The 12,899-nt window shown below is 29.7% G+C and overlaps 1 protein-coding gene across 2 annotated transcripts; it reads right to left on the bottom strand.

Annotated features, from left to right (window-relative positions):
* Window positions 1-8,456: 8,456 nt before the first annotated feature.
* LOC8270220 (thylakoid lumenal 16.5 kDa protein, chloroplastic) lies at window positions 8,457-10,321 on the bottom strand. 2 transcript variants are annotated; one of them, XM_002527151.4, is made up of 5 exons: window positions 9,752-10,321; window positions 9,232-9,371; window positions 9,008-9,080; window positions 8,684-8,802; window positions 8,457-8,568 (listed from the first exon to the last, which is right to left on the bottom strand). In XM_002527151.4, the coding sequence occupies exons 1-4, from the start codon at window positions 10,149-10,151 to the stop codon at window positions 8,693-8,695; spliced, it is 723 nt and encodes a 240-aa protein (XP_002527197.2). In that variant the 5' UTR covers window positions 10,152-10,321; the 3' UTR covers window positions 8,457-8,568; window positions 8,684-8,692. The 2 variants fall into 2 exon arrangements, with proteins under 2 accessions (XP_002527197.2, XP_015579666.2); XM_015724180.3 differs by having other exon boundaries at window positions 8,457-8,802; window positions 9,752-10,318.
* Window positions 10,322-12,899: the final 2,578 nt, after the last annotated feature.

Genomic DNA, 12,899 nt, shown 5'->3' with positions numbered 1-12,899 from the left:
AATTAATTTAGGTTGCATGAAACCTTAAGAAGAGCAGTGTTTCAATGTTGGATATATTTTGGAAACCGAAAATTTTGCAGACATTCTTAGGCATTTTTCAAAAATTTTAAAAACAGTTTCTATTTGTTTATTTTTCAATACTTTCCATAATAGTAAAAATAAATAGCTAAGAATATTGAAATGATGGGTTATTTTAATTTGAAGTTATATAATTTAAAATATGATATATGTAAATATCTTTTTAATTTTTTATTTTCAGTTTATAATGAATGACTATTTGCTTATTTTTGTTTTTACTAAAAGATATTAGCATGAACTTATGATGATCAATTACTCCATATATTGTTAGTAAAGTATTTTTGAAGTTAATATTTATGCTGTATTTTATCCCTATATATATATATATATATAAAGTCATATATTTGTATGGTAAAGTTTCCTCAATTTTTTGTGTTCTATTTGTAAGAAAATTAAGCATTCCCATGCTATATTGTTGTGTCTCATTTTCCCTTTTCATTTTCATTTTTGTGAATCATGAAATTAATTTGTACTTTTTATCGTGTTATTTCAATTTAGATATTCATTAATTTAGGCATTTATGTAATCTAATATTGGATGTCATAATGTTTTAGATTTTATTTTTGTCCACAATGAGATTACTTCAATTTATAACGATTCAGAATTGAATCATATGAAATATTATTCTTTTTATTCTTTTTAGTCCCTCATGATTTTATCCTCTTGATGGAGTCGAAAATTTTCTAAGAGACTATTTTTACATTTTTTTTAACCCAGCATGTTTAATTTTAGAATGCTTCTAACCCTACATTTAAATTATCAAAGAACATCTCGTGTAATTGGTTTCAACTCTTTATATATGTTATCAATTATTTATTTTTTTTGTTTTAAGTGTGCAATTTCTGTCATGCACTCCCGTCCCTATGGTGTCACCATTCTAAAGGTCTATCAGGAGCTGCTCATAGGGCTGAGTACGGATCGATCCAATTCGGTTATCTATAAATCACCAGTACCATACCAAATCTCGGTTATTTTAAAATTGAAGATACTAGTACCGTACCAAACATAAAAGGATCCAATACCGTATTGTAGCAATTTTACAGTTAAATACAGTTCGGTTCGGTGCTATTTTCGGTTCTAAAAAATTTAAAAAACACAACTTTAATATCATCTTTAATCAAATACATTTAGAGAAAATATGATTACCAACCTAAAAAAAATAGCATGAAAATCTAAATTAGAATTGCAATCACATTCTTGAACAACCCGTTTTGCAATTGAGTCACTTGCAAATATAATAATTCATTCAATATTCAAATACAAACCTTTAAAATATATGTTACTGCTAGCATAAAAATGTTTTGTAGATGACAATCATTAAAATAAATAAATTTACAGATTTTATGCAGCACTAAAATACATATCCAAAATTAGCAAATGAATGTTATTACCTCCCCTCAAAATTAGCACTCCACATTTAATCTTGGCATAAAGAACTCACAAATCTCATGATCTTGAATAATTTCTACAATAAAAGTAAAAAATTATGTCAATAAAACTTAACAACATCAACAATAAACAAACATATGTAAGAAGTAAAGAAATGTTATCTAACTCTATGCTTTCAATATCCTCTATTGATTCTTCTAGTTGGATAGGTTTATTTGAACTTATAAGCCAATCTTGACAACAAATGAGGACCTACGCTGTTGTAAGAAGTAAAGAACTTTTATATTGATCTAGAGTTCATCCTCCAATACTAAATGCAGATTCAGAGGCTACTGTTGAAGCTTGGATAGCCAATACATCGCGTACAACCTTGGATAAGATAGGATACCTTACTAAATTCACCTTCCACCATGCTAAAATATCGAAATCAATGGTGAATTGTTTTGCAAATTCTTCGAAATACCTATCTAACTCAAATATCTTAGACAAATTCTGTTGTACTTCTTCCTCTAAAAAGAATTCATCAATCTCTTCTTCTGTTTCCGTATCACTTGGTCCACTATCATATGCAGATTTCTGTGAGCTCCCTACAACCTCACTCATATATAATTGATCATCAATTATCTTGTATTCATCCACCATCAACTCTAAAGCTGTTTTCAACATTTTTTTTTCAAATTTTTTACCTCATCTTCACCATAATAAATGGTATACTTAGCTTTCAATTACTATAATTTGCACCTAGCTTTCAAGTACTTTAAATCTAGTATTATAGTATGTATACTAGATTACTAGTATCAGTATACTATGTGACATATTAAAATATATAACTTATATTTTTTATAGAGTATAAAGTATATTATAATATTATAGTTATTTTTAATATGTATTATTTTTTTATTTTAATAATAATTGCTTGAATTATATAAATGATAAATATAAAATAATATTTTTATAAAGTATAAAGTATTTTATAATATTATAGTTGTTTTTAATATGTATTATTTATATAATATAAATAATTATTAATAAATATATATAAAAAATTTGGTTCTACGGTTTGGTCTGGATCAGTACAAGACGGATCGGTTATGGTACGGTTATGGTGTGGTTTTTACTAAAGAACCAGTACCATACCATAATAGTAAAAAAATTCGGATCAGGTCAATTCGGTTATAAAAACTTTCGGTTATTTCGGTTATGGTATTTTTCGGTACGGTTATTCGGTTCGGGCGAGAATCACCAAGATCCATGCTCAGCCCTAGCTACTCATTTTCTAGCAATCATATGTCCTTACTTTATTATCCACTTCTCACCCTTATTGGACTGCTTTTATTCCCCTGTTCTTATGGTGGTCACATGCCATCGGCTTTTGCCTAGTTCCTCATCAAACCATACATATGCTGGAGGTATCTTGTAATGACCATAATCGAATCACATAAGATATTTTTTGCTTTGATCTCCATCGATCTTATAGTTTTGTCATCTTAAGGATTCGAAAGCTTCACATCCATCCTGCAATCTTTGTGAACTTAGCATGTTTAAATTCAGAGTTAATTCTATAGCCAAACTACTAAAATAATCTCATGTAATTGATTCTAACTCTTTATATATATAATATCATTTGTTTCCTACCCGTTTCAATGTCATGTACTTCCGTACTTCCGTATCTTAAATGTCTATCAAAAGCCACTCCTTATTCAAATAACTTATCTTTACCTAGCATCCATTCTCTATTCTCATTAGACTGTTTCTCTAGGTTAAGTTGTCGTATAATTGATGATATAGAAGTGCCTATTTTGAGCTTCCTTCATATTAATTTAAAACTATTTTTTTCCAAATTTATGGTAGTACTCAATCTTTTATTGTCATTTTTGGAAAGGGTAGTACTTAGTCTGTTGAATCGAAAAGAATGGTTACGAAGATGTGGTAGTTATGTTGGTTCTTCTTTATAAATCAATTTTTTTGATCTTTTCTTTATTCTTTATCTGTAAGTATTATACAAAAAATATCCTTTTTAAATTTATTGACTGTTTGAACTCATAACTGAAGTTAATGGGCAGATCCAGTTGGCATAAGGTATTCGTCTTATGCTAGCAAAGTGCTGAAAATGTTTCTTTTAGTCATGCGTTCAGAGAAGCAAATCGCTCAGCTAATTGTCTAGCTAGTCTAGCTGAAAAGTTTCCCATTGGTTATCATGTTCTAACTGATCCTCCTGCGGAATTGTGTCGTCTCATGTTTCAAGACATTGTGGGTGTTGCTTCGGCTAGATTTGTCCCTGTTGCTTAGCTTCTGTTGAAAATGCAAATTCTTTTGATTTTCTTTTTGTTGATTGTATATAGATATGATCCTTGGCAAATCCACATTGTCATCAGCCTCTATATACTTTAAATTGAGAACTGATTGAGTCTTATTTAGAAAATTAAAATTAAGATATAATGAAGTTTTCATATATATGCATAAATGGATCAGATATCCAGCAGATACCTAGTCAATACGATCAAAGAAAAATATATACAATTGCTTATCGTAATAATTAATTATAATCAGAAATTAGGGCAACCATCGTAAACTAAACATAGAATTTACCAAAGAAAGAAAGCTGAAGTTCATGGAAAAAGGACAGGCAGAATTACAAAGTGAAAAGAACAGGAGATTGAAACAATATGGCGCAGGACAACATGACCTTTAATTGATTTCTTGCACGTTCTAAAACTAGCCCACCTAAGATGGGTCGTCTTCTCTGATATTATTTTTTGTTTGCATAAATTTATATGGCCACATTTATAACCCCTTATTAATTCCAGGACCACACCCTATTTCTTTTCTTTGTGACTAAATACTTATTTTAGTCCGTTTAAAATTGTGTTTGGTAAAAGTGTTTTTTTCTTTTATAAAAAAAATAATTATTCAAAAAACAAGAAATTTAATAAAAACAGTTCAACAAAAATTTTAAAAATTGATAATTAAATTTAAAAAAATGTTACATTTTAGATTATTAGCACCAATAACAATCTCAGACATAAAGATTGGTAAAGTGGATGGGCTGGGGGCTAGACTTTGTGCAAGTGTCGGGATCTGCCCCAACACTGAAAATGTATATAATCACGATATTGTTAGATTATATTTATTTTTTCCCGACCTGAATGATAATACTTGATAGTCACATAGCCTACTTTTAAGATTGATAAGTCTTTTTCTATGCTCTTTCTAATTTTCAGAAACTTAATCTTTTCTTTTATATTTGTCAATCTTAGTCCTCCAAAATTCCCACAATATTTTTTATACATATAGTATACTCTCTATTAAATAAAAAATGAGATTTCTCTTAATTCAATTTGTAGTTCCGCCACTGAGATGGCCTGTCCCTCTGCCCTAAGGTCTTTCTCCATTAAATCGCTAGAAAAGGATAGGTTTGGTTTATTACAAACAGTGCCCAGAGTCTTGAGGCTGATTTTGGATTTGAATAGGAAAATCGATTTAATGCGTAAATTGAAACTACAGGACAAGTAGGATACTGTATATATTTATGCCATATCATTTTCAGTTTTAATTAGTACGTCATTTTTTTTTTTTTCTTGTGGGTGATAATTTGTTTTGATTATTATTCTGGAATATGCCAAATTTAATATGTTTCATTTTCAAGGAAAATGTTGGTAGTTATATGTTAAAGGGTCAATGAACCCGTCGACCAGCTAAAGAAATGGGCTGGCCAGGTCGTTGTTGGACCACTAATCCAAGTGTTCCTTCTGTGGGGGTGATTTCATTTACCAAAAGAAACTAAGCCATCGTGATTAATTTGAAAGCTAAATATTTCAAAGGACCACAAGGCTGGCTGATGAAAGTGTTGAGAGTTGAGACATTTAATAAACTTATGGGATTAAACTTGCTTCATTCTTTTGTTTTATTTTAATAGAAACTTTGATTCATTCTATGTTCTAATTAATTTCCCATCTCCTTTTTTTTTCTAGCCTTTACTTGTCTTGCGTCTCAATAGAAGAGATAACCCACAAATCCAAAGTCTAATAAATGTGTAATGCTGGTAAAGCAGCAATTTCCCCCGGTAAAATGGTAAAGATAGTCCTATTATTATTATTAAAATACCTCAAGAGAATGGATCTCTCGAGAATTAAATTCTTTTATGATATAAGGTAAGTCATCAATCAATAGATTAGTACCCTAATAAGAACAGAATTATTATTTGGGAGTATAGCTGTTCTCTTATACTCGTCTTAAGAGAGGAAGAATATACAACTCCTTGTCCCCATGCAAGAGTATATCTGTGCTCCTTCTTTTAGTAGTGTAAGAACTTCATCTTGAATAATGATAGGTCGAAGAGACTTGCCCCTGTTATGATTTAAGGGGGTTACAAGAAGGGTTCATTTGGAGAATACTTGGCAAGCTGCTTGTACTGCTGCGGAATGGCTAGCAATGCTTGTGTATGTGTATGAACTTTAATCTTTTAATTCTCTACGACAGTCCAACTAATTAAGGACTCAAATTAAAATCTTAGAACTTTTTTTAAATAATTGTCAAACCAATTTAAACTTTTTGGATTCAAGGGTAAGATAAGACATAGAACTTGAATATATCTTACAATGCATTATAGTGTTTTAACTTTATTCACATTGAAGGGATTTTGCTCATTTTGATGTGAAATTTTTCATTGGAACAACTGTCTTGTGTTTACTCCAAGAATCATGGACGACTTGTAGTTTTACTTCATACATCAACCCAGAAAAAGAAAAAGCATTGTGGAGGTCATCTCCATTGTTCTTATTTGAGCTAGCACATTGATATGAAGTCTTATGTCATCTGCTCTGATTCAAGTGTCTTCAACCATAAGTTCATTTATTTCACAGTGCATTCTATGGTTTCATATTTTAGTTTATTTCACACTTTTAATGCGATTCAGAAGTTGCAGAATGGAATTCATGGAGCATTACTTGATTGTGATTTTCTGACCTCAGAGTGCATTCTTATTCACCAATATATAGTATTAGTGATGGTCTTAGTAGCTATATATCCAGGCCTGGAACCTTTAATTGAAAATTTCTAGATGTCTAAGTTTCCGGATATTGAATGTTTTCCTGATCCATTTCTTGTTCTCTATTCCGGTCATTTGAATTTGTAATTTGTTGGTTATGTGCAGCTGTACCCACAGGGTTTGCTTGAGGCAAAGGCAGCTCCGCCCTTGTAACGTGAACCTCCAAAAGGCGAAGCAGGAATCTTCAGCTTCTGCAAAGGTGAGCAAAGATACCGAAACTAAGAAGCTAGAAAAACTGAGAAAGGATGATGCATAAACAGCAGAGGATGTGGAGAATCAGGAAAAGAAGAAAGATATACCACAAGATACTGATGCAAAGTCAGAAGGAATTCCTGTTGAAGAAGATATATAAAGTTGGATTTTGATGTTGATAAATCTAATGAAACTGAAGAAGAAAAAGGTGAAGTGCAGCACTCTAAAAGGGACATCTGATCTCCATTTCAGGAGTACCTGTAAAAGAGAAGAAAGATATAGAGTGGGAAAAGGGGAAGAAAACAAGAAGCAACCACGGGCCGAGGCACCCAAAGAAATATGTTCCAAGAACAAGACAAACAATGAGGAGAATGGTGAAGGTGAAGGAGAAGGAGAGGGAGAGGATAAAGAGAAACATAACAGGAATATTCCGAGTCTGAAAGAGAGGTAATTAAAGGAAAAGAGAACAGTAAATGGTTATAACAAGAAACTCAATTATACAGTATTGATTGGGTAAATGACAAGGTTCAAGGAAAGCATTTGAAAATAGGAGTAGTGGGGTGTTGATGCCAAAACTACATAATATTGAATGATTTACTGGTGGCATCTTCTTTCTCATCCCTTGCTGAACTTTTGTAAGATCGGAGATTACTTTGGATATGGATGACAGTAGCTTTAATATTGTAACAGATAGCTGTCTGATAGTTCAATTCAGACATTTCTACTAGAGTAACAGAATTGTTAATTCAGACATTTTTACTACAGTGACAGCTTTTTATTGCCAAACTTGTATCATGTGGTAATCATAGTACTAATGTGATATAATATAATCGCCTGCATTGTTATAGTAAGTTACTTTTGGAGATTTTATGTGATGGAATATCAGTAAACTAATATCATAATATAAATTTCAGAAAGGTACCCCTTAATCTTTTTGATTAGTCGATTGGTAAAAATCAAGAAAATCTATCTTAGTAAATGTAAGACCTCTCTCTGCCTCAACAGAAGTAAAATTTCTACATCAATTCATCAAGCTCCTACCTTAGCAAGTCAACCGACCTTAATAAAATATCATTTTGATATTAGTCGGACAAAATCTAATTTTATTTGTTGGACTCTAATACTCTCATCCACTTAACTCCCATTTAATCAAATCAAAAATCATATCAAATATAATAAGATTCAAGACCTAATACTCTTATTTACCCACCAACAACAATAACTGTGAACAACAAACCCAGCAAGTTTTATGCGCAGCATATGGATAGCGCTCTAGAGGTCGACCCGACCGGACTTGATCCGTCTCTTCTCCGTGGCTGAACTCGTTCTCACCAGTCTTAAACCTAGAAAAAAGAGTTTTGCCGGCACCAGTCTTAAACTTATATATACCAAGCTCCTTGTTCTGTAATGAAGTTGAGAGTTATCGTTTTGCTCGTCTAATGATTGTTGCCTTTTGACTACCAGAATTTTCAGGTTACCAAAGATGGCAGTAAAACTTAGAGATTGATGATTTGCATCTTCTTAATAATGTTGGCAGGCATTAATCCCCTGTTTAGGGTCATGAAATATGAGGGCTGTTTACCCTTATTTTATGTATGTGCCTCTAGCAGCGCAAAAGAACAGAGGTATAGCATTAAGATTCATAATTAATTTATGGTCGGAGCCATAATGCTCTTCTTGTATTTTCTAGTTTGGTTTATTAGAGGCCTTTAAAATGTCTCTCATAAAAAGGAACCAAAAAAAAAACAAAAAAACAAAAAAAGGACAATGTTATTGCTTGTAACCGAAGCTCAAGAAGATTGAGCAAAGAAATAATACTCTTGTGCCAGGAAAATAGCCTGTTGGCCTCCAGGTCGACGCGACTACAAACAAAATCAGTGAAGGATTGAATAAAATGAGCCAGGGTAATCAACTGGAGCTGTGAATGTTGAAGAAAGAACAAACAGGAAAAAAGAAAAAGAAAAAACAGAATCCTGCCTCTCCTTATTAAAGCCCTTTTAGCTGAGCAACCAGCCCTGTCAAGGTTGTCCATGTCTCAAATGCAGTGGCTGATGACACAAAAGCAGTTTTTGAGGATTCAATGTCATTTCGAACAACTGCAAAATGAAGAATAAGTTAGTTACAGAAAATTTATATCACCAATATTGTACATCTTAGGAAGAAAGTTTCAACCTCAATGCTAAACAACCTTGGCCTAGAATATAGTTTTTGGAAAGCTTGACCCATTGCAAGAGTGACAGTTCTTTCAGGAATGCGAGGCACAAAATACAAACATTGGAGAATAGATACAACATAACCCACCTGATGAAATCAATGAAGCTAGTGAGGAATTGAATGTATCAACCTGATTCTTCTCTTCAGGACTAGAGCTCAGCTGTTGCCAAATGCAAAAGCAATCAGACATCGTAGAGAAAAGGATCGACAGTGTAGAAAATAGAGTCTATCAAATTTTCTCATTCAAAAACTAGAGTCCAGCTGAAATGAAAGTTTTACTTGAAGTAATTAGCTTAAGAGGGTTTAATAACCTTATCGAAAGCTAAATTAGCCTTTTGGACCCAATCTGTATCCGTGGTTCCCCCGAGAACTGAATTAGCTGTAGTTAAATCATTGTTTTCTATGGCTTGACCTACTTTGCTCAGCTTGTAAACCACATCCTGCAAATACCCTGCAGCAGATTTTATTGCTTACATTCAAAAAGAATGCGGCGGAATATAGCTGAAATTGACGATACTGCAAGAAAAGCCTTAAGTATGTGTTTCAAAAAAATCAAGATATTGAGCTGATTTGTTTTGAGAAAACAACTGAAATAAATCATTTCTAATAGTTGGGTGTTAAACAGATTAATCAAATTTCATAACACATAGACAACCATTTTAACTAATAGTATACTACTGTGAGAACACTAATCTATGTAACTCTTAACATATTGGTAGTTAAGATAAACAACCAAACTATAATCGAAAAACAAAAACAAATAGAATATAATAACCTCAATCGTGATTAAAACAAATTATGGGTTTTGCTGTATATTGAATGAGATTGAACCTTTTTCCTTGTTGGATGAGCTAATAACACCTTGTCTTTCAATTCTTTTCTTTCTATCTTTCTTCACTTTCTCCAAAAGCTCTTCATCATCATCAGCCTCTAAAATAGCTGCATTGGCACTGGAATTTCCCCTACTAGTCAATGAAAATACAAAACTGGTAATGAAGCAAACAGAGAGACTTCTTTTGCTTATAATTGGAGAAGTTGGTGGTGCTGACTCACTCAAAGCTTTGCATAATATGATTGGTCTCTTTGCATTGTTCTTTTGTGGACAAAATAATAAAGGTGCAGTTAATGAAGACAAAGAAGAAGATGTTGATGATGATGATGATGATGATGAAGAAGATGGTAGATTAGAGGAGAGGAAGGATTTTGCAGTTGAGAGAAATGTTGTTGCCATTTCTTGATTTTCTTTCCTTTTTTTTTTTTTTCTAATTTCTTTTGTTTGCTTTTCTGGTTTTTTTCTTTTTGGTGGGAAAATCAGAGGTATTGATAGTTTGGAAGTGTTTGTAGTAGAGGATAAGGTTGCAGGATTCTGTAATCTGATCCAGTCATTTTCGCAATGCTTAAGGGTGTTCCTGTCTATTTGATATCCTGCACTAAAGTGTGCTTTCATAATTTTTAGCTCATTTCATTTGTATTAAACGATCTATTAAGTTTTATAATCTCAATTCTCAAATTTTAATTAAATGGCTATCAACTAAAAGTTAAAATATTATTATTAATTTTACATTTAATTATTAAAATTATGCCAATAATATGTTATTATAAAACGTCATAAAGATGCCAATCTCATTGTATTCATATCTCTACATTTTTGTATACTTTCACTTTTATAAACATGTTAACTAAAGTATCCTATTATGTAAGCTATCGTATATTCATTTATTTTATTCCATAATTATATGGAGATGGCGATATAATTTTTTAAATAAGTTATAAATAATTTTATTTTTTATATTGTATTTAGTTGAAATTTATAAAATTTAATTATAAATTTAGAATTTACCTACTTTGAATAAATAGAAGTGATTTAAATTCCTCTACAAATAAATTTGTATGAAATTAATTATAAGTAATTTAAATTCTAATAAAATAGATAACTTTAAATAAATTTTATATTGGGCAAATTAATAGATCTTATAATATCAATATCTCTTTTAACTTTATTATTTTAAATTTATTATTTTATATTTTTTTAAATAAAATAATTTTTTCAATGAATTTCAATTAAGTATAGCATTAATAATTATTAATTTTTCTATTTGAGCTTGGATTCATAAATAAATTAAATTTCATGAACACTAGATACATGGTGAAGATGGATCTGGTTCAAACTCAAACTCAATTAGAAAAAATTGAAAAACTGAAATTCTCCTAAATGATAAATCAAACTAAATCAAGATAAATATTATAACTTTGATTGGTTAATTTTTTCAATCAAAGTTCTTTCAACCTAAAAAGTTTTAAATCAAATTATATATTTCAATGTCGGTATCAACATTTTTCGAAATTCTAATACCAGCATAGCGTTAATAATTAAGGCCTGCACTAATAATTATATAATTTTTAGTATTTATATAAATTTTAATGATGGTAACCATGAACCTTTAACCATTCAAATTATGAGAATTTATAGGAATACTAAAAATAAGAGTTGTCTAACTTTTATACCACCATTTCAAAATTTTATAAAAATACATATTATAGTCAAGAAACTTATTTCTATACTACTCATGTAAAAACACGCGCGTTTTGCTCTAAATCAACAGATTTAAAAGCTAAGAAATTACAGTAATTGATTCAAACAAAATTTACATACTAAAATTTTAAAAAATTTGTAATAAACAATATGTAATTTCGATAATAATATATAATAAACAACAAAAAATGAAAGAACAGAAAGTGAAAACATGCAATTCAATCTCATCTAATGATCTATTTGATTTCTTGTTGTTTTTAAAAAAATGCCTAAAAAATTTCAAAACAAACATATTATATAATTTACTTAACTATTTATATGAAGAATAAAATGATTAAAAAATTTAAGATCTGAAGATAAATAATCAAAACTTATCTGAAAAAAATCCAGAAAATTCTATGTAACGAGTATACAGAAATATACTATAAGTATATCTTTTGAAATTTTATAAAAATATATTTAAATTCATGTGTTATTGATATATATCCTATAAAGTACTTGTATTTATTATTATATTGATATAAATAAAAAAAAAAGAATAAATCAATAATAGATTATAAAAAGTAGTTTAAAACAAAATATAAAATAAGTATTAAAAATTATAGTAAATAGTATATTTTAAGTATATGATAGGAGAAAAAAATATACAATAAAAAGTAAACCATAGGTATATAGAGGCAGGTAATAAGTATCTATTATGAAATTATAGAAAAATAATATTTAAATAATTTTTTATTCATATATATATTATACAAAATTCGTATATTGAGAATTAATAAGTATATGCAGGTATACAAAATGTATATATTTTCATAAGCATATAAAACAGATTTAAAAGTAAACAGTAAAAGATATATAATGAGTATATAACTAATATATTTCAAGTATATTATACTGTAACTGTTACAGATTATAAAATACTCTTTTGTATTTTTTCACATGTATAGACATTGCAACAATACTCATTTTTCTTCACCAAAATAGACATTGAGAAGAAAATATCATATACATAAACTTTGATGTAAAGAATATTCTATTATTTAAGGACAATTTTAAAAGTGCACAATAAATAGTATACGCTAAGTATAGAACGAGTTTATTTCAGGTATATGATACTCTGATTCTCATTGAGTTTTTTCCATTCAGATTTTGGTTTCATTAAGTATACAGGGAATTTCTTTTTAGATATTGATGAGTTTTTCTTTTTATTTACTCTCATTACTATCATTTTATCATTTTCTTGATTATGTGAGAATGGAAAAAATAAGGTATAAAATAAAAGACAATAAAAACATTATTTATTGTTTCTTGAGTGAGCTTTGTTAGAAAGATGGAAATCAATTAGCTCAAGCTTTTTATGTATTATTTTTATTCAAAAAAAATCATTAAACAAATTAGAAAAGTAAAAACAAATAAGTACTTATATTGTTTTTCTTTTATTCATGA

This window comes from Ricinus communis, chromosome 3 (assembly GCF_019578655.1).
Source record: "Ricinus communis isolate WT05 ecotype wild-type chromosome 3, ASM1957865v1, whole genome shotgun sequence".
Classification (NCBI taxonomy): Eukaryota; Viridiplantae; Streptophyta; class Magnoliopsida; order Malpighiales; family Euphorbiaceae; genus Ricinus; species Ricinus communis.
This window is presented reverse-complemented; position numbering and strand designations above follow the sequence as displayed.